The sequence below is a fragment of the Nematostella vectensis genome, chromosome 15 (genome assembly GCF_932526225.1).
Source record: "Nematostella vectensis chromosome 15, jaNemVect1.1, whole genome shotgun sequence".
NCBI lineage: Eukaryota > Metazoa > Cnidaria > Anthozoa > Actiniaria > Edwardsiidae > Nematostella > Nematostella vectensis.
The window spans coordinates 10,529,359-10,548,623 of NC_064048.1; the positions used below are offsets into that span (position 1 = coordinate 10,529,359).

General features: G+C 39.4%; 1 protein-coding gene and 1 long non-coding RNA gene across 12 annotated transcripts in view; one reads left to right on the forward strand and one right to left on the reverse strand.

Moving 5' to 3' along the window:
- The window catches only part of LOC5503195 (gamma-aminobutyric acid receptor subunit beta-1), a 28,192-nt gene extending 12,849 nt beyond the window's left edge, over positions 1–15,343 (reverse strand). The window contains exons 1-4 of one of the 9 annotated variants that reach the window (XM_032371515.2): positions 10,764–10,876; positions 4,976–5,021; positions 2,469–2,537; positions 1,862–1,906 (exon numbers count right to left, since the gene is read on the reverse strand). In XM_032371515.2, coding sequence (XP_032227406.2) covers positions 1,862–1,906; positions 2,469–2,533 — 110 coding nt within the window. In that variant the 5' untranslated portion in view covers positions 2,534–2,537; positions 4,976–5,021; positions 10,764–10,876. Of the gene's footprint in view, positions 1–1,861; positions 1,907–2,468; positions 2,538–2,772; positions 3,169–4,975; positions 5,022–8,140; positions 8,270–10,763; positions 10,877–11,259; positions 11,533–13,841; positions 14,214–15,257 lie in introns of those variants that run through there. The other 8 variants (XM_048722929.1, XM_032371517.2, XM_032371513.2 and 5 more) reach the window with 8 other exon arrangements.
- On the forward strand, positions 10,822–14,092 carry LOC116610738. 3 transcript variants are annotated; one of them, XR_007306792.1, is made up of 4 exons: positions 10,822–10,934; positions 11,649–11,698; positions 12,324–12,871; positions 13,753–14,092. It is a non-coding gene; the product is annotated as an uncharacterized LOC116610738 (long non-coding RNA). The 3 variants fall into 3 exon arrangements; XR_007306793.1 differs by lacking the exon at positions 13,753–14,092 and adding an exon at positions 12,951–13,012; XR_004293402.2 differs by lacking the exon at positions 13,753–14,092 and having other exon boundaries at positions 12,324–12,996.
- Positions 15,344–19,265: the final 3,922 nt, after the last annotated feature.

The following is a 19,265-nucleotide window of genomic DNA, read 5'->3' on the forward strand; positions in this document are numbered from 1 at the left end:
AGCTTTGATACCGCTGATGACTTGGAGAAGCTGTGTTTGACTTTGACTGGCTGTAAAAAAAACTCAAAATAAGGGGAGGTATCTATTTTCGGTCTGTTCTTTTTTTTTTTTTTTTGGAAATTCAGCTAAAAAATATCCAGAACTCAATGGGTTAACTCTATAAGAATAAATCTCACGCCGAGAACTCGAGTTTTGAACCAGTAGTGTACTGTATCTGTTTGGGATCATCTGGAGACCTATCTGAAACTTAAATCGTGGCTATTTAGAATGAACTGGTGTGCCTTTTAAATCAATAGGCGACATGCAGTACAAAAAACACCAAATTTTTTTTTGTTTGTTACTTTGTCGCCAAAAGCTAGAAAGAGCGCGAATTTGGCGACAAAGCAACGAACAAAAAGCAACTTATTCAGCACTAACGAAGGCAACCAGAAGCTTTGTATGTCTAAAAGGGCTTGATTTTCTTGAAATATTTTTTTTTTATCGCTCTCTGACGTGACGACTGCAGTCAATTCTGTGTTTATTTTGATGCGAGTTTGACAAAAAGTCACATGACCTCCTGAGTGCAACGCATATTTCGCGACAACAAATTAGCAAAGCTGCTTCTTCGGGTGGCGGATGGGGGGGGGGATACTATAATTCGTTTAGCAGCAGCCATAAGACTTCAAGACAATAACTCATATTATGTGTTCGTTGTCATGGTAACAGGAAAGATTGGCGCATGCGTATACCTTCCTTCATGTGTCATTTTGACTCGATACCATCATGCCCGCCTTATCTCATTGTATCCTTCTTTTATTAGAGCCCATTGATGCCTTTGAGCAATTTAGCTTAATCCTCCTAGACAAGGCTAGGGAAAAACCCTTAAAAACATACAAAATTATACTCTCATTTCAGGAACCGCAACTCCCAACATACATGAGCCGAATCTATCATCAAAAATCAAAATAGCGGCAAAGTAATTTTCAAGTTTACATTGTATTTCTATACGAAAATATAAATTAGTGAATGGCTCACTAATTCTGAGTATATCGTTTTGAAACAAAATATTATTGATTTGCTAATTTCTTCCGTCCGTTTGGGCAAGGTTAGGCAACAAAGAAAACCCCGTCATTATTATATTTATTTTATTCATAATGTTTTCCTGTATCTTTTCATAAAAATTTAAAAATTTATCTTTTATGTATTTATGTATCTTTTCATAAAAATTTTTATGAAAAGATACATCGAAAATTGAAAACTTCTAGAGAGGTTTTCGCTACTTATCAATAAAAAAACCATTGGTAATTGCCAATTGATACTTATAATTTAGTCATAAATTCGATATTTCGTAACTAAGAAGCCCAATCAGGATATTAAACATGCACGTATTATCGGTCTATACTTGTGAATTTTGAGCCGCAAAAACGCAAATCAAAACCACAGAAAGAGTTTGTGGCGGGAACTCATTTTCAGATACACTCGCTCATATTTCCTTATGCATGTCCATCAGAGAATTGCAAAAAAAGTCAACGTAAAGCATGAAAAAATATAACAGAACTACGGCTATTTATTTGCGATGCTATTGGATATAGCAAAGAAGTTTTCTCCCATCTGTTTTGAATGCTATCTACTAAAGCCTTTAAGATCCTTGTATTTCCTTTTGAGGCCCTTGAAAGAATTAGATGAAAAGTAAAGCAGTAAGTGTAGATAAGTAGATGAGAACCCTTCGTAAAACTAATTGAACAATGATGGTACTGTTTCAATGAAGAATCGCGAGTGTTTGATTTAAAAGCTTTAGATAGAGAAGTCTGGAAAATATACATATGAACGCCAGACCAAGATGAAGGGAAACGTAAAATTCATTTAGGAATAATCTACTCACAATGAGGCCTCTGCATCAGTTGGTTCGCCAGTGGGAGGCAAAGATCTACAAGACAACACACATACGAATAAAAACATCTCAGCAGATTGGATCCAAGAATAAAGAAATTCGTTTTATTTATTTTTGTTATGAGGGACTCTAGTTGTTAAAACGATTTTAATTTTGAGATGGTAATAACAAAATTATCGGTAGGGATGCTTAAAACCACAGGCCATAGCTTATAAAACCTTACATTCTTTACCGGAACTGTTTAGTTGTCAATGTTTGAAAGCATTGGCTTTATGAAAAAAAAAAAAAAAAACAGTCAAAGGTTTTGTCCATGCGACCTGTTTTTAAAAAAATAAATGAATCGTGAATTGGCGTGATGCTGGGAGATCGAGGGTGCTTTCCTTGTTTTCTAATAACATATGGACAGTGCGAAGGTGCTGAATTTCCTATAGTTTAGGGCTAAAAAAACTACCATCTCCGCACTAGTAACAAAAAGCATTCTAATTTTGAATACGGGCTACTCAACATTCTTGTGTTCATTTCTATAAGAAAAGGTATTCGCAAAAATATTTGTTTGATATCCTCTTTCGCTTAAAAACATATCAATAAATTAACGTACTTTGATTTGGCTCGTAGCAGAAAAGAGATGACAACCAGGAGTGAAGCTCGACTTGTCCAATTCATTTGCCTGCAAAAACACGGAAGAAAATAGATTGTTAACTAGCATTTTTCGTAGAACATGATGGCATTTCCATCCATGTATCTTAAAAAAAAACACACACACAAATCACTTTCTTCCTATTAATAAGAAAGTCTAATCAGAAATGAGACCTTTAAAACTTAACCCACCAGAAATAAGTTAAGTACAAATACCTACAAACAAGGAAAAAGAAAAGGAAAAATAAAAGTAAAAAAAAACGTACCGTTTTTCCTTAAGATTAATATCTTAAAGTCGAGCTTTTCAATGAGTAAAGTTTACTCTTGCTTTGTTTACACTCGGAATCTGGTCATTTCCCAATTCAAATCTACTGCTTCCTGTGACATTATGAAGTCTTCGATCGCTAAGAGCCAGTCGCAACAACACCTTGGTCTAAGTGAGCCCTTTGGTAAGACAAGGGTCATCACCATAACAAATTGACATGGAGTCATAGCGAGGCAATAGCCTCATGTACGTCTATATCCCCTGATAACGGCCGAATTAGATGGGTCCAAACTGAGTCGTCGTAGGACTTAATGAAATCAACTTCCTTTAGATGGAATTATAAGACGCATCGATAATAAGCAATTAACGAACTCACTTTCGCTTAGTGCTAAAAACTCAATCGAAGCGCTTGTATTCATTCGTCTTGTCAATAGAAAGTTTAAAAAAAGGAAATAACAAGCAATTTTACTCAAAGCTAAAAAACTACAAAGTATAATTATGATAAGTAGAGAAAATGATTATAATTGTATTCTTAGATATATTTTTAAAAGAATTTTAGATCTCTTAGCAACGGTTTCTAATAAATGTATTTTTCATTTAGGAGCTTTTTGTATGAAAGAGATTTGTTTCAAATTATATTTCTCCTGCTCTAAAATGACAATGAGAAAATTACAGTTTTATTATGCTTCAAGATGAGAATTGATGTCTTCAATTATACAATTCAAATCTTAATTGGTGGAGGATAAATTTAGCAGTCCATGATTCAATTTCTGTTTACAAAATGAGTTCTCAAATATTTTTCCGACTTAAAGATCAAACCAGAAAGCGACTATAAGTCGATATGTGCGTCCAAAATATTTACGTGGCTTCCCAACTATAACGGGTTTCAAAATAAGCACGGCAAGCACATTTGGAGTGTTCGATAACAAAAGATTCAGGACTGATATAATTATGTTGGTTCTACCATCACCATCACCATCATTATCATCGCCATTATTACCATAATACATTATCATCATCATCGATCATCATCGTTATCATCATCGCTATAATTACGATAATACTTCATCAACATTACCGCACCATCACCATCACCATCACCATCACCATCACCATCACCATCACCATCACCATCACCATCACCATCACCATCACCATCACCATCACCATCACCATCACCATCACCATCACCATCACCATCACCATCACCATCACCATCACCATCACCATCACCATCACCATCACCATCACCATCACCATCACCATCACCATCACCATCACCACACCGTCACCATCACCACCGTCACCATCACCACCATCACCACCACAATCACCATCACTAACACCATCATTATCATCATCGCCATCATTATCATAATGCGGCATTATCATCACCATCATAATCATAATACGTCATCATCATCACCATCATAATCATAATACGTCATCATCATCACCATCATAATCATAATACGTCATCACTATCATGATCATCACCACCAAAAAAACATCATCTTTACCATCGTCATAACAACTACATATGAAGAACACATCATCTTTATGATAAATATTGTCAAAATAACTATTTTTAGGGAAAGCAATTTTGTTTTTAATTTTACTTTCTGTGTCTTACGGTGTTCCCCGCTGGTCTCTGATTAACTCGGTGCGTAAAATTTAGGTGGTAATTAATTTCATCGAGAGAGGTGCTGAGACAGCCCGTCTGACGCTTTTGAAGCATGGAGCTGTTCAAATAAACCCGACCCGGACGCTTTTGAAGCATGGAGCTGTTCAAATAAACCGGACCCGGCTTCACTGTGTGATATTAACAAGAAATGTGGCGATTCCAATAAAAACTCCATCCGAAAGTTTTCATATGGAAATCAATTTTAATAGAATACTAAAATAAGACATGAAGTGAAAAAAGAGCTTTTTGTTACTTAACATCAGCATACAACCAATAAGACAATGGTTGACAGTAAGAAGTTCGAGCAAAAGTGTTTACCGTTAAAAAGCTACAATTTTCTTGGACCTCCTATTCTCAAGCTTATTTGAAAAAAAAAAATGCATTCAAAAAATATATATATATATATCGTCAATTTATTATGAGCTTTTGCATCTTACTCGATTCTGCTCCGTGCTTTCAGACACGATTTACATTAAGCAAGTTTAAACATTGTTCTGTTATTGATTAAGAGTAAATCTACCTTCAATACGCGGTTTTTGTGTCCTGTGTTAAGTCCAGCCTCGCTGCTGATCATAAAGTGATAGCTGTAAGGCAAGTACTTTAGCCATCCCACATGGAGCCCATGGTGGTATCAACAACAACAACAAAAAAAAAACGCTCCGAAGCCCTTAGTAGATGGACTGCGATGAATAAACATAGCGCATACCCTGGACGCCATTAATTTAAAGGGATGATGTCTTATTTGTGGTTGAACATAAAAAAAGCCGAACTCTACGCTTTAGATAACATTTTAATACATTTAGAATGTTTGATAGTAAACGTCCCCGGGAAAAATAATATCTGCGTAGTCTTTGTAACGGAATTGTGCCTTTACTTTCATAAGCTTTTGAATTTACAAGTTAAAAAATGTTGTAAACTTTTCTTTATAATTGGTGTCCCACGAAGCCCAATTATTATAAGACGCTTTGTCGAGGAAAATAGAGAAAAACATAAATAATCAGAGGCTTCACTTCACTTTATTTTACTATGTTTACTATGCCAACTTGTATGAACAATAGATGCATAGCGCAGCCATGGTAAGTTACATAGAGATTATTAAAGCCTGAAGTCGGGCACATTCGCGTGTGTGGGAACTTTTGCTGTGTCCAGATTGTTCCAGTCTATTACAGTTCTGATTACGAAACTAGATTTATATACATTAGTACGAGCAAACGGTTGAGAAATATGCTCTGAGTGCTTGTGTCTTGACTTTCGCCCGAGTGTAGTGAGGTGTCCTATCGGTAGGACCGCGAGGCCCTGCCGGCCTTTGTTGAACAGCTTCAGTCTTGATTAATATCGCAGCTGAAATAGTTTTTCATTTGTTCATACGAAAAAAAGTCTTTATTCATATCAAATTCTTGATTCATATCGCAACTGAAATAGTTTTGCATTTGTTCATACGAAAAAAAAGTCTTTATTCATACGGAAAGAAAATCTGTATTGTTTTCTTTTCTTTTTTTTTTTTTTTTTTCAAATCGCGAAGCGGTGTTAGTATGCAATGTTTTTTATTTGTTCACAAATGTTTTTTTTTGCTGAGAGGTCGAGCTCCAATTAGTATCTTGAACGAAATTCAATTTAAAAATAATCATTTCTGTTAATAAGGTTAGCCTATCAGCAGCGAGAATCGCACTTGGCACGGTCTCTAGACCCTGGATCTCTTCGGGCCCCATGACAACGCGCTGTTAAGACGGATCGCGGATGATGTTTTCCAGAATTTGCTCCAATCTCTTTTTTAACCTCTTTCAAGCGTGCGGTCGATCTGATCTGTCGCGAATATAATTATCAATGCTATTAATGCTTAATACTGAAATAAATAATATATATTATTAATCGGGGAGTCGCTATGCACGTGCAAATATTACCTCATTTTAGCAGTTTTGGTGAAACTTCTAAAAAATAAACCTTTTTTGTAAATAGTTTCTAATTTTCAGTTGAGGCTGGGACGTTTTCATTTTTGGGACATTTTTAGGCTGAATATGTTCTTAACGCCCTTCTGGCGATTGTGATATCGGCGGATAATGTCCATGGATAAGAAATTAAACGAAAAATTAACAGTTGGCCGAGAAGCGAAGCCACGAGGACAACTGTGAAATTTAAAGGACCATTTCTCATCCGCTGAAATTATCTGCCGATATCACAGTGAGCCAAAGAAGGGGTTTATTCATTTTATATCCCAGTGACTACACTGGAAATGCGAAAAATGGCATCCACTGGAATGACGCCACCAGCGTGCGCTGTTATTTTTGCCATTTGCGTAAGATAAAAATCCATGCCACATTTTTTTTCATTAGAACAAAACCTACAAGTTCAAAACTTGCATTTCAACTGATGGATTTACACCTAGACTATAGAAATTGAAGCAAAAGTTTTCAATTATGAAATGTCTTCTGCGCGCGCGCTGCGCTGGCGTGCACGGGAATGACGTCACGAGCGGGATGTTGTGTTTTATTTTGTCATTACTTTTTGTTTCGCGTTTTAGGAAAAATTTAAAAAATATATATTGATGAAAATTCTATAAAAGAAATCAAACATTCTTTTTGTGCCTTCATAGCATTTTGCAAACCTTGGTGTTTGATTGAGGAGTTATTGAGCAAGACGAGAAGTTTTGACTGCACAAAAATGTTCATAGGACAGATATCACTTTGGCTGGAGGTTATCGCCTGATATTTGTCCTGTAAAAATGTGCACGTTACCCGTACTGACCAATAAGCGCGCATATCGATCAATCTTTTTTAAAAAACTGTCGGTTTTCTAGCTTGCTCGGTCATTTCCCTATTAGGCATTATATACCATATATGTCGGCTTCAATCATTTTTTGCTTTTTTATCGCCTTAGAGCTTGGTAAGTCGAGAATTTCCAAGTAAACTTGCAGGAATTCGTGTTTACTGCGATTTTGCTGGCAGCCATCTCGGAAATGGAGCCTAGTCCCTAACGTTTCAGAATAATACAGGTCTCCCGCGCGCTCGCCCAAGGTTCTTTTAGATCATTTAGAAAACGACAGCAGTTGATTGATAAATGGGAAAACTGGGATAACAAAGAATAATACCCAATGAAATATTAGGAAGAGAATTACACTAATGATCAATAGCCTTAAGTGTTGAGCAGTGTTATCATGACGGAACCTACAATGTTGCATTCTGGGTGGTTGTAGCCTCGTGGGCTGTGTGTTATGATCCGCCATGTTGTACGTTGATTATTGAAGAAAATAAAAGGAGAGTGCACTCATAACGACATGAGTTTAGGACTCAAAAAGGAAAACAAATTCTGCTATCTAAGCCTCGGCATGTTCATAGCATGCTCTTAAAATTATAAGCCTGACATTTCACCAAATTTCAAGAACATGCTAAGAACATGTCGAGGCTGAGATAGCAGCAAAATGTCGGGTTTTTTGTGTGATGTGTTCTAAAAGGCAGGATCGAATTGTGTTCATAATACACCCTTAAATATTATTGCTACTGATCATTTGTGTAATTCTTATCCTAATAATCCATTGAGTATTATATTCTCATATACACTAAAATTTAAGAGCATCGTTAAGAACATCTTTGCTCCAGCTTCAACTAAACGTTAGACGTTCTTATAAAAAAGAGCGTATGGCTTGCAGCACGCCGAATAACCTACAGATGTCCCTATGTATAAATCTTACCCAGATTTATAAATTTTTCTTTCTAACAAGCTGTGATCATCTCCGCTCTATGGTAGCACACCATAAAGATAGCGCCGTATGCACGAAAGTGTTAGTTTTATCCAACCTCGTCCTCAGGGTCTTCTGGGTAATTTTCAATATAGCGTCTGGCTGACGAAGACACCCTGGCGAAGGCTAAGGGGGGGGGGGGGGGGGAGAGGACACTCCTTCCCGACATGCATTGCTAATGATCACAGGTAGCCCAAGGTCTTTACTTGTCCCTAATGATATTTACGGTAAACATAGGGCGAAAAACAAAATTAGTGAAAAAAAAAACTTGTTGAAAAGACGTGTGTAGTCTAGTGTTGTGTTCATGTTTACCTTTTGCGTGTTCTCTGAAAGCGCTTTTTCAAGATTCAACCAAACTTACAGACAATGATCACCAGCATGCAAAGAATCGTCACGCCCTATTTTGGGTGTGGTCGAATCAATTATGACATCATAATTGTCGATTCATTGATTAAAAGCAATCCATGAATGTAATAGGGTTTCTCAAACGATTTTTCCACTCCTTAGATGTTTGGAAGTTTGCGTTGGAAGAGGCGACAGTGTCAGCGGAGCGTGGTTACATAGATTGCGCGGGCAGGCAGGCAGGCGGGCGGGCGAGGCAGAACCACAGGGCTCCCGCGCGACGACAAAAAAACTCAGTCGCATAGTTATATACCATTTTTCTATAACTATGGGGCTGCGCGCGCTGGCTCCGCTAAAAACGCGAAAAAAAAGATTGAAGCGGACTCCCAAATATGGTATATGTTGCCTAATAAGGAAATGACCCAGCTAGAAAAACGACAGTTTTTAGAACGATTGACTGATATGGTAACTTATGTGTGTGAAAAAACGGTTGCCATGGTAACATAGAGCGTCTCCTTGACATGTCAATGGTACCAAAAGTCTGTAGATAGATTCTAGGAAAATTCACCAAGTTTTAGCCTCTTAGCTGCTATGGTTAAGAAGTTATAGCAATTTTCCCGGAGGGGGATTAAAGAGCCCCCCCCCCCCCCCCTTTCTAGTCTGAATAGGGTAAAATGAGAGAATAAATCGAAGTATGTATAGTTGATCCTTATAAGACAACACTCGTTGTCTAGGGGTTTAACAGGGTAGTGTGTGCGACGTATATCTGGATATCTTGTATCCGTTGCTTGTTTGAAAAGCTTTATAATAGCCAAGAAATACATTGATGCCATTGCTTTTATGTTGATATCATTTTTATACTTTTAAAAGTCACGTATATTTTTTTGGCAAATTGACCGGTTATAGTGCTTTTCTTCTACACGATGAACAATACGTTTCTGGTTTCTTCGAAGGCACCGCTTTAGCCGAGAAAGTGGCAGAAAAAAACCCGAACATTCTTAAAAGTAAGATCGCTAAATTGTATGTTTGCCTACGGGATCTAGAACGCAGAACCATTGCTTCATAATCAGTCGTTAACTTAACCGCGTTGTAACAAGTCTTGCAATGCTTTTTAAGTGACAACGATTAGCGTCGACAATGCACAATATTAAATAAAACTAGAGGTTACAATAAGCTCACAAAAATGGCCGGAAAAACAGTGGCTCTAGAATGTACTCGTTTTTATAACAACGCGCTAAAATTTCTTTAAAAAAATTTCTAGCCTGCGTAGCAAGCGTTTCTGTGGAGTTTCAGCAGGAATAGAGACCGAGCGAGGAATATGGCCGCGCGAAAAAGGGGAGGAATATAGCCGCGCGGCTAATTCCTCGCTCGCTTTCTATTCCTGAAACTCCACAGAAACGCTTGCTACGCAGGCTCAAAATTTCTGGACATGAAATCGTCCAGTCCTAGAGGAAAAAGAGAGGAATGGATTGGATTCATATACTTTACGGAATTACACGGTTTCGATTAGCTCGTAAAAGCGCGATGTTTTATTTATTTTTATTTTTTTATTTAGTAGTAGGGTGTTTAGTCTACGTTAGCTGACATCTCAAACATGACACCGCTGTGTCTAAAGATGCATAATATTCCTAGAGTAGAGGAAAGCAGCGTTTTCCGTAATGGGAAAGTATATTTGAAAAAAAGGGGAAGTACTGTTTGCACCTAGAGCGTTGTGTTTTACTCTATTTGAACAAGAAAGGAAAAGCGGCGCGCGAATCCAAATGAGATAGAAATGTTGCGTTTTGTTGGATAAGGATCGGCCTAATTGGTTGATATTATTTGATCCGCTAATTCTTTACTTGTAGTTTAGAAAGGTTTAGGGACAGATTATACTCTCAGCGTAATGTTTAACATTAGATTTCTGCTGAAAACCCCTAGAAGTGCGCACATGACAAATTAATAAATATATCTGAAGCCAAATCACAAATTCTAAACATAGCTGATTTTATGTGATGAGCGATAAAAAAAACAATACGCCATGCAACATAAAGTTTTGCTGTGATAGTAGGAATTACAAACCAGAGGAATACAAACCAGAGAATCGGAAAAACAAGAATCATATACGAATGTTCGAATAATCACAAATATAAATTACAATAGAAATAAACAGGTCAAATAATTGCATTTCATGGTCTTATTCGGGTGAGCCGTGAATGTGGGATGGTAGATGATTGATTGCGTGTTGGAACCCTACCTGGGTAGTCAGTAAAAAGCTGTCTTAGCGCACGTCCTGTAGGGCTATATTCCGTGAACTAGTGGGCTTGTGGTGACGCAGTCGACACGGAGAATAGAGATCTCAACTTCGCGTGATCGACTTGTTATCAGATGTGTACGCTACTATGGGCTGGGCCATAACGTTATTGCGGTGAGAGAACGAATAAATGTGTCTACCATCTTATCATTAGAAGGCGCCATGTTTTCTCATTTAGCTTTTGTCTTAATAAAGAGTTCCGCTCAAAGTACATTGTAAGCGTATTATTTAATAGAATAACCATTTCAACTAAGGAGGTTTTTTTACACTAAAATGTATTATTTCTTAAAACATAGTGTTAGTTCCCTAACTGGTTTTCTGATAACAACTTTTGTCGTACCCTTCGCCAAAGTTACACAAGTTTTCTGAATGAGTTGTAATGCGTAGTAATTTTGATTTTACCATAAGCTAATTTAGATTGTGCGATAGTCTCACATACCGTGATTTGCAAGCGGTGCCTTGTACAGCTATCTTTTCTCGCACATTTACGACAACCTTTATCAATCACAACAAGCAAGCCGTGCTATGCCCATCAAAAAACGCTTCCGTAATCACATCACATTTTAACTAGACGCATCAACGCTTTCTCCTGCTTATAGCAACTCTGCTGCTCGTAGTCAAAGAACAGCGCTGTATACTGTATCATACTAAACTAGGACCATAAAGAAAATGAGTGCACTAAGTCAGCAGGAATGCGACAGTTTGGTTATTACAGGACGCTGCCAATAATAGATTATCGAATGGATCTGGGATTCAAATTAGGCGATTTATTAAGACATCAAAATTCCCGTAAAGCTGCTAATAAAGCTTTGTTTGTGTTTTTCATAGACAACCTGCTACGGGAAATTCTACTTGTAGTCTGTGTTTACCTAAAAGCGGTAAGTTTGCGTGGGCCGGCTACCAAAAGGAAAGCGCGGTTAATATCAGTGGTTTTCATCCGAGTTGCGAATCTTATGACTCAGATAGCAAATGGGGGACTCCATGTGCCCTACATATTTTTCGTTATGGCATGCATAGCATTAGGTGTTTTTGGCAGGCTAAAGGATTTTCTGGTGGTTGTCTATCGTTACTCTGAAACAGCTTTTTATGACAATACAGACCGACTATTTTTCTTCTTCTCTTTTTGCACCTTTACTAATTCAGGACTATCTCATATAAATAAAAATATAATATAAATAAAAAATAAATATAAAAGAATATAAATGATAGGTCCCGATTACACATAATCTACCAATATAATCAGACTTCACACCATTTGAATAGAACCATTGCGTGCTCTGTACTATTGTGTATTAAGGAGATCATTGTTATCACACACTCACTAAGTCGTCTTCACACTACACACTTATCGCTTCTGCTGTAATCCCGCCCTGCGGGGAATCCAGTCGAGGGAAGGTCGTCAGTGACTTTTGAACTTATGGCAGGTTTAGCATCCACTATTAGGGCCTCGCAACCTCTACTGAAACGGGCATGGATATCAACAGAGTATCTTTCTGTTTCTAGGACCTGAAATTGACTTGACTTGAATAACAGAAGTTGGCCCTCGAGTACCACCATGGATACTCTTAATACGTATTAGGATTTGAAATCTAAAGCGCTTAAAAACTGAGTAAAATGTGCTAAAAAAGTACTTGTATTTTGTTTATTTATTTTTACTTTTTAAAATTTCAAGATGACTTTTGCACATTCACATTGCATTGTTTGAGTTCGAGGGGCCTTGCTAGTCTCAAATCGTATGAAGAAATCGAAAGAAAATAAAGGATTTTATCTAGGTATGAAAGTGCTAAGACATCGCCCTAACAGAAGTTGGCCCTCAGTCCCACCATGGGTATTCTTAATACGTTAAGGATTTGAAATCTAAAGCGCTTAAAAACTGAGTAAAATGTGCTATAAAATTGCTTGTATTTTTGTTTATTTATTTCTACTTTTTAAAATTCCAAGATGACTTATGAACACCAGTCACATTGCATTGTTTGAGTTCGAGGGGCCTTGCTAGTCTCAAATCGTTCATCGTATAAAGAAGTCGAAAGAAAATACAGGATTTCATCTAGGTATGAAAGTGCTAAGACATCGCCCTTTTGGTACTCTATTTGGTCTCTCTATTTAAACTCCCTTTTGGTCTCTCTACAGGCACGTACCCAGGATTTTTCATGGGGGGTGTGCGAAATCCTATAAAGTGGACCTACTTTTTCCGGGGGGGGGGGGGGGAGGGGAGGAGTTCTCTGATAAAGATCTGACCATCCCCGAAAGAACAAAAAGGGATTTTTCCATGCCTTTGCAGTATCTTAATGAGACGTTAATTGTCGGATTTGGCTACATACCAGAGTGATCTAGCTTATGCTTTATAGTTTTGCCTACAAATAGCACGTCCATTGGGAACCGAAAGTGGACCTTCGGCCGTTGTGGGGGGAGGGGGATGCTCAAGCTCGAGCTAGCTGGCCACTAATAGAGAGACGTTCGAGGCTCTGGAACCAGAGTACCCTTCGGGCACCCTGTGGGTGTTTGTGGCTTGGATAGACATGACGGAAAAACATGACGTGACGCTTTAAATAAGTCCATTTCACATCGAATTAAGATATATCTGGAATTGCGCGTTTTCCATGTTTTTCCGTCATGTCGCTTGGATATTGTTTCTGATTATGGCAAAACACTCCAGGTGTTGTGCTTATTGTAATTTATAACACAGTAAGCCGTCTTATTTCTCAGTACATAGACTTGCTGAAAGTACCAATTTTCGGCTAATTCAAGCAATAAATAAGTGAAAGACTTTTGACAGCTAAAAGCTTTACTCGCTATTGTTGAGTTAGAACCGAACCATGAACCCCAAAATACTGATGCTTACCAATAATATTTGGTGTTTTTCTAACAGTGTGCTTACAGAACAAAGAAGTCTGTATCAAGATGCGCTAATGCTTGTTTTTTTTTTTTACAGGATCATGTGCTGGCCGCAAGCGTAGATAAAAACAGTTGTTATCTAAAAGAGCAGAAAGCATATTCTGTATGCAAAATGCTTTTTTTTACCTTTCTTTAGCCCTTGTTCGTAGTGACAGACATCTGTTTGTCGCTTTTGCCGATTAGAATATCGAAAAATTCTGCGCATTTCTGCTCGCCCCTTTGCTAGCCTCAAGAGAGCCATCTGGTAAGGTTTAAGGGTGTAATGGCCTTGAGTCCTACTCGAACTAAGCTCACTTGTTAGAGTAATCAGTATACAGCTACTTACGGCTTTCACGGCCTAATGATGATTATAATGACCACGCAAACTGCTTTAAAACCAACGAGAGAAAGCCATAAACGAAGAAAAGAGGGTCTTTCGTAGACTCATATGTTGCAGGCGTCATAGCGCTATTATTTCATTTCTAGTATTCTAGCCGCGGGTCTAATAAAGGGCGGCAGTAAAGCGAAAATCGTGTGTGGGTATGATTTACTTGCTACATAAATATGGAATAAGGCAGGCTAAAATGCAGATGGAAATGCTATAAATGGAAATACGCGGACTGTACAAGGCGTAGTTAGCAGTTCCCCCGAGCTCATGGTTTATACGCCTTGACAGTACCTTAGGTTATAAGGGCCCTAGCAGGGGAGGGGGGGGGGGGGGGGCGGGGGGTGGAGTCTGCTACTGATTTGTATAACATACATATTACATGGTTTTGATATCATTGTTATTCTTAACCGATGGAATTGATTAACACAAATCACATTGAGTTGCTTCATCGTCGACAAATTACAGAATTAGGAGATGGTTTTAGTGTTTGTAGGGCATGCATAGGGAGGCGAGGCATGACGAGGAAGGAAGACGGGATGGAAGGCATGGGGAAAAGGGCAGGGAGATAGGGAAATAGCCTGGCGGGGAGGGAGGGGGAGTATGTGGGAAGGTATAGAGGAGGAGGAATGGCACAAAGGACATACAGACATCAAGTCATCAAGGCTGAAGCGAGAACCATATCGAGGCATACATTTGAAAATCTTAAAAAAAGCGCTCATACCAAATACTACTTATCGGATTAAGTGATCGAGAAAACCCACAAAATTCCACTTTAGTTTACCAAACAGAAAAAAAAACATAAATGATGTATACATACGTGTTTGCCCCTTTCTCCGTGAATATAGCTTGTTGCTTTTAAAATCAACTGTCAACGCTATAGTTTGGTGTGGGATAGATATGTACGTAATAGATGAGTTATTCAACAAAACACAGTACATGTGTCTCGCGCGATTCCTAGTAGTCAGAGTCAAAATGGCTTTATGATCATATGCAATGAGTATTGCACGCCCCAATATCCTAATGTGCAATTAATCGTTAGTTCAAACGTATTAATATTGGTACGTTGACGTGCAGTGTAATGGGCCACACAGTCTAAAAGTGTTCTAATAAAACAACCGCTGCTAGGTTTCATCTAAAGCATGCATAGTCAATACACTCCTGCCTGATGTTTTTACCTTCATTTGGGGGTACGCATTCTCGTGGAAGACCTCATACTAGGTTATGATGTGCGATTTAGATGCTAATATATTTTGCCGAATAGAATATATCATAAACACTCCTGGTCGCTTTGGGATCTGATCTTTTGTGCATTTATAATAAGCATTTTGTCTAGTTAGTATGTATATAACGACATAAATACGAGCAAACGTATTTTATGCTTTATCCAGCATCTTAGAAGTAAAGACTGATGGCTACTCCCTAACCAAAATGTATTTTTTCTTTGTTTTGTCGATTGTCATTAGACAATACACTAGTCTCTCTATAAAAAAGACTTTTCATATTCTATATATATGGAGAAATTCGACGAAATTAATTATATATAACACAGTAAAAACACCCATAAAAAATAAAGAAAGAAATTAACCATTAAAATGTATTACTTCTACTTATTCTGTAATTTTATGTTTCGAACCTCCACGTATTGCATGCTAAGGTTTCTTCGAGGGGCACAGCAAACTAAGGTCGTATATTTAACGCGATAGATTATGTATTTTTGGTAGATTATACTAATCTAAGTCATTTGTAATGCGAGTACCTCTGTAAGTGTTTTATGTCACGACATATCTTGTTAACCTGGATATCGTGTTTGTTTAATAGTACCCTTGTTCAATAGCTGTTATGGGTTTTACTCTTTTTTTATAAGAACGTCCAATTTTCAATTGAGGCTGGGCCGTTCTTATTTTGAGACATTTTAAGGCTGAATATGTTCAAACGATTTTCTAAATACACAGGTTCTTATAAAAAAGGTTCTTATATTCTTATAGAAAATAAGGTTCTTATAAAAAGGTTCTTATAAAAAAGGTTCTTATAAAAAGGTTCTTATTAAAAAGATATAAAAGGTTCTTATAAAAATATTCTTAAAAAAAGTTCTTATAAAAAAGTTCTTATAATTTTATAGAAAAGATTCTTATAAAAACGTTCTTATTAAAAAAGGTTATTATAAAAAAGACATTTATGAAAAAAGGTTATTATAAAAAAAAGAGTGTACTCATCGATATCGTATTGTCGGCCCGAAGTGCCAACGAAAGATGCACGAAATGCAGAGCGAGCCTATGGTAGGCGAGTAAATCGAACTCGGGGTATCTTCGGTATCACCGAATGGCAGACGAAGCAACGGCTCTGGTGCTTTTATTGTTCATGGAACACAAAGGGAATTAAAAGTATTAAAAGTAAATTAACACTATAACCTAGCCATAGGAAACATTCAAAATGATCATTTTACTTGATAAATTCTGCCTGAATGATAAGTAGCACCCTAGGTTCTTCCTAATAAGATACTTGTTCATAAAAGATTTTTTTCTCTCGAAACTCTTACTCGTTCGTCAGGGTCTAACCAAGAGATATGGAATAAAACTGTATAGCGTGTCATAAGACCCCATAAGCTGTATAGCGTGTCATAATATCCCATAAGCAGTGCGTATTATATTAGTACAGAAAAATATATCTTGGCATCACGAGTAATTTATGAGGAAGAAAACGTTGTCATTTTGAGGGTCTGGTACCGAGGAACCTTAGTTTCTTTCTAGAGGCTTATAGTACTTACAGTTTTATAGAGGTGTAATTTATTTTTGCTTAAAAAATAGAAATGTACATTTAACATGTACATTTTAAAATGATATTGGCCTTATTACCTTGCAGCCTGATTAAGAGATACGTGTGTTCCATTCATCCATACACGGGACACCCTTTCCTGGTACTTACAGAGCGCACAGAGATAGTGGATTATGACAATAACCCCCAAAAAGTAACGATAAATACGTAAATATATATCTGAAAAAATATTGCAAAACGTTCGACTGGCAGAAACTTGGCAGCTTTTGCTAAGACGCCACGCCCAGATCCTTGAACTTCCAGTTTTTTTGGCATGTCAAGTATTTAAGCAGATATCCATATAGTAAGGTGAGAAAGTAAAGGTAATTTTTTTATAGACTTTTCCTAACAATCATACTTCATAGATTGACTATTAAGCATTTCTATAGTTTCACGTAAATCCGTACAAAGATTCCTTTGATTTCATGGAAATTAAAAAATCCAAGATGGCCGCCAAGATAAATTTGTTGAACAGTTTACATTGAAAATCGTAATAAAGGGCAAAGTAGCTTTGTTGTTCGGTCTAAAACCAAATTTTAGCCTAATTGCGGGAAAATTCCAGCTTACCGAGGTGCACAATTTGGCTCATATTATGTGTATACAAGACAGAAAATGGCTGGATTGCCATCAGACTCGTAGACAACAGGGATGACTTAATTTTATCGTTATCGCGGTGAGGGAATGCCATCGGACTCGCATGCCAGTAGTGGCGACCGGGTGCCATCCCGACTTGCAGTAAAGGGTGACGAAATTCCATCGGACAAGCGAGCGAAAAGTGGTTACGGAATGCCATCGAACTAGCAGCCGACAAGAGGTGCACGGATGACAACGAACTCGCACGCGACAAGGGATGACGGGATGCCATCGGACCCGCACGCGACAAGGGATGACGGGATGCCATCGGACCCGCACGCGACAAGGGATGACGGGATGCCATCGAACTTGCACGCGACAGGGGGTGACGGGATGTCATCGGACTCGCACGCGACAAGGGATGACGGGATGCCATCGGACCCGCACGCGACAAGAGGTGCACGGATAACAACGAACTCGCACCCGACAAGGGATGACGGGATGTCATCGAACTCGCAAGCGACAAGGGATGACGGGATGCCATCGGACTCGCACGCGACAAGGGGTTGACGGGATGCCATCAGACTCGCAAGCGACAAGGGGTGACGGGATGCCATCAGACTCGCACGTGACAAGGGATGACGGGATGTCATCGAACTCGCAAGCGACAAGGGATGACGGGATGCTATCGAACTCGCATGCGACAAGAGGTGACGGGATGTCATCGAACTCGCAAGCGACAAGGGATGACGGGATGCCATCGAACTCGCATGCGACAAGGGGTGACGGGATGTCATCGAACTCGCACGCGACAAGGGATGACGGGATGTCATCGAACTCGCACGCAACAAGGGATGACGGGATGCCATCGAACTCGCATGCGACAAGGGATGACGGGATGCCATCAGACTCGCACGTGACAAGGGATGACGGGATGCCTCCGGACCCGCACGCGACAAGGGATGACGGGATGCCACCGGACTCGCACGCGACAAGGGATGACGGGATGCCATCAGAATCGCACGTGACAAGGGGTGACGGGATGTCATCGGACTCGCACGTGACAAGGGATGACGGGGTGCCATCGGACTCGCACGCTACAAGGGTTGACGGGATGCCATCGGACTCGCACGCGACAAGGGATGACGGGATGTCATCGGACTCGCACGCTACAAGGGATGACGGGATGTCATCGGACTCGCACGCTACAAGGGGTGACGGGATGTCATCAAACTGGCACGCGACAGGGGGTGACGGGATGCCATCGAACTCGCACGCGACAAGGGATGACGGGATGCCATCGGACTCGCACGCGACAAGGGATGACGGGATGCCATCAGACTCGCACGCGACAAGGGATGACGGGATGTCATCGGACTCGCACGCGACAAGGGGTGACGGGATGTCATCAAACTCGCACGCGACAGGGGGTTACGGGATGCCATCGAACTCGCACGCGACAAGGGATGACGGGATGCCATCGGACTCGCACGCGACAAGGGATGACGGGATGTCATCGGACTCGCACGCGACAAGGGGTGACGGGATGTCATCAAACTGGCACGCGACAGGGGGTTACGGGATGCCATCGAACTCGCATGCGACAAGGGATGACGGGATGCCATCAGACTCGCACGTGACAAGGGATGACGGGATGCCTCCGGACCCGCACGCGACAAGGGATGACGGGATGCCACCGGACTCGCACGCGACAAGGGATGACGGGATGCCATCAGAATCGCACGTGACAAGGGGTGACGGGATGTCATCGGACTCGCACGTGACAAGGGATGACGGGG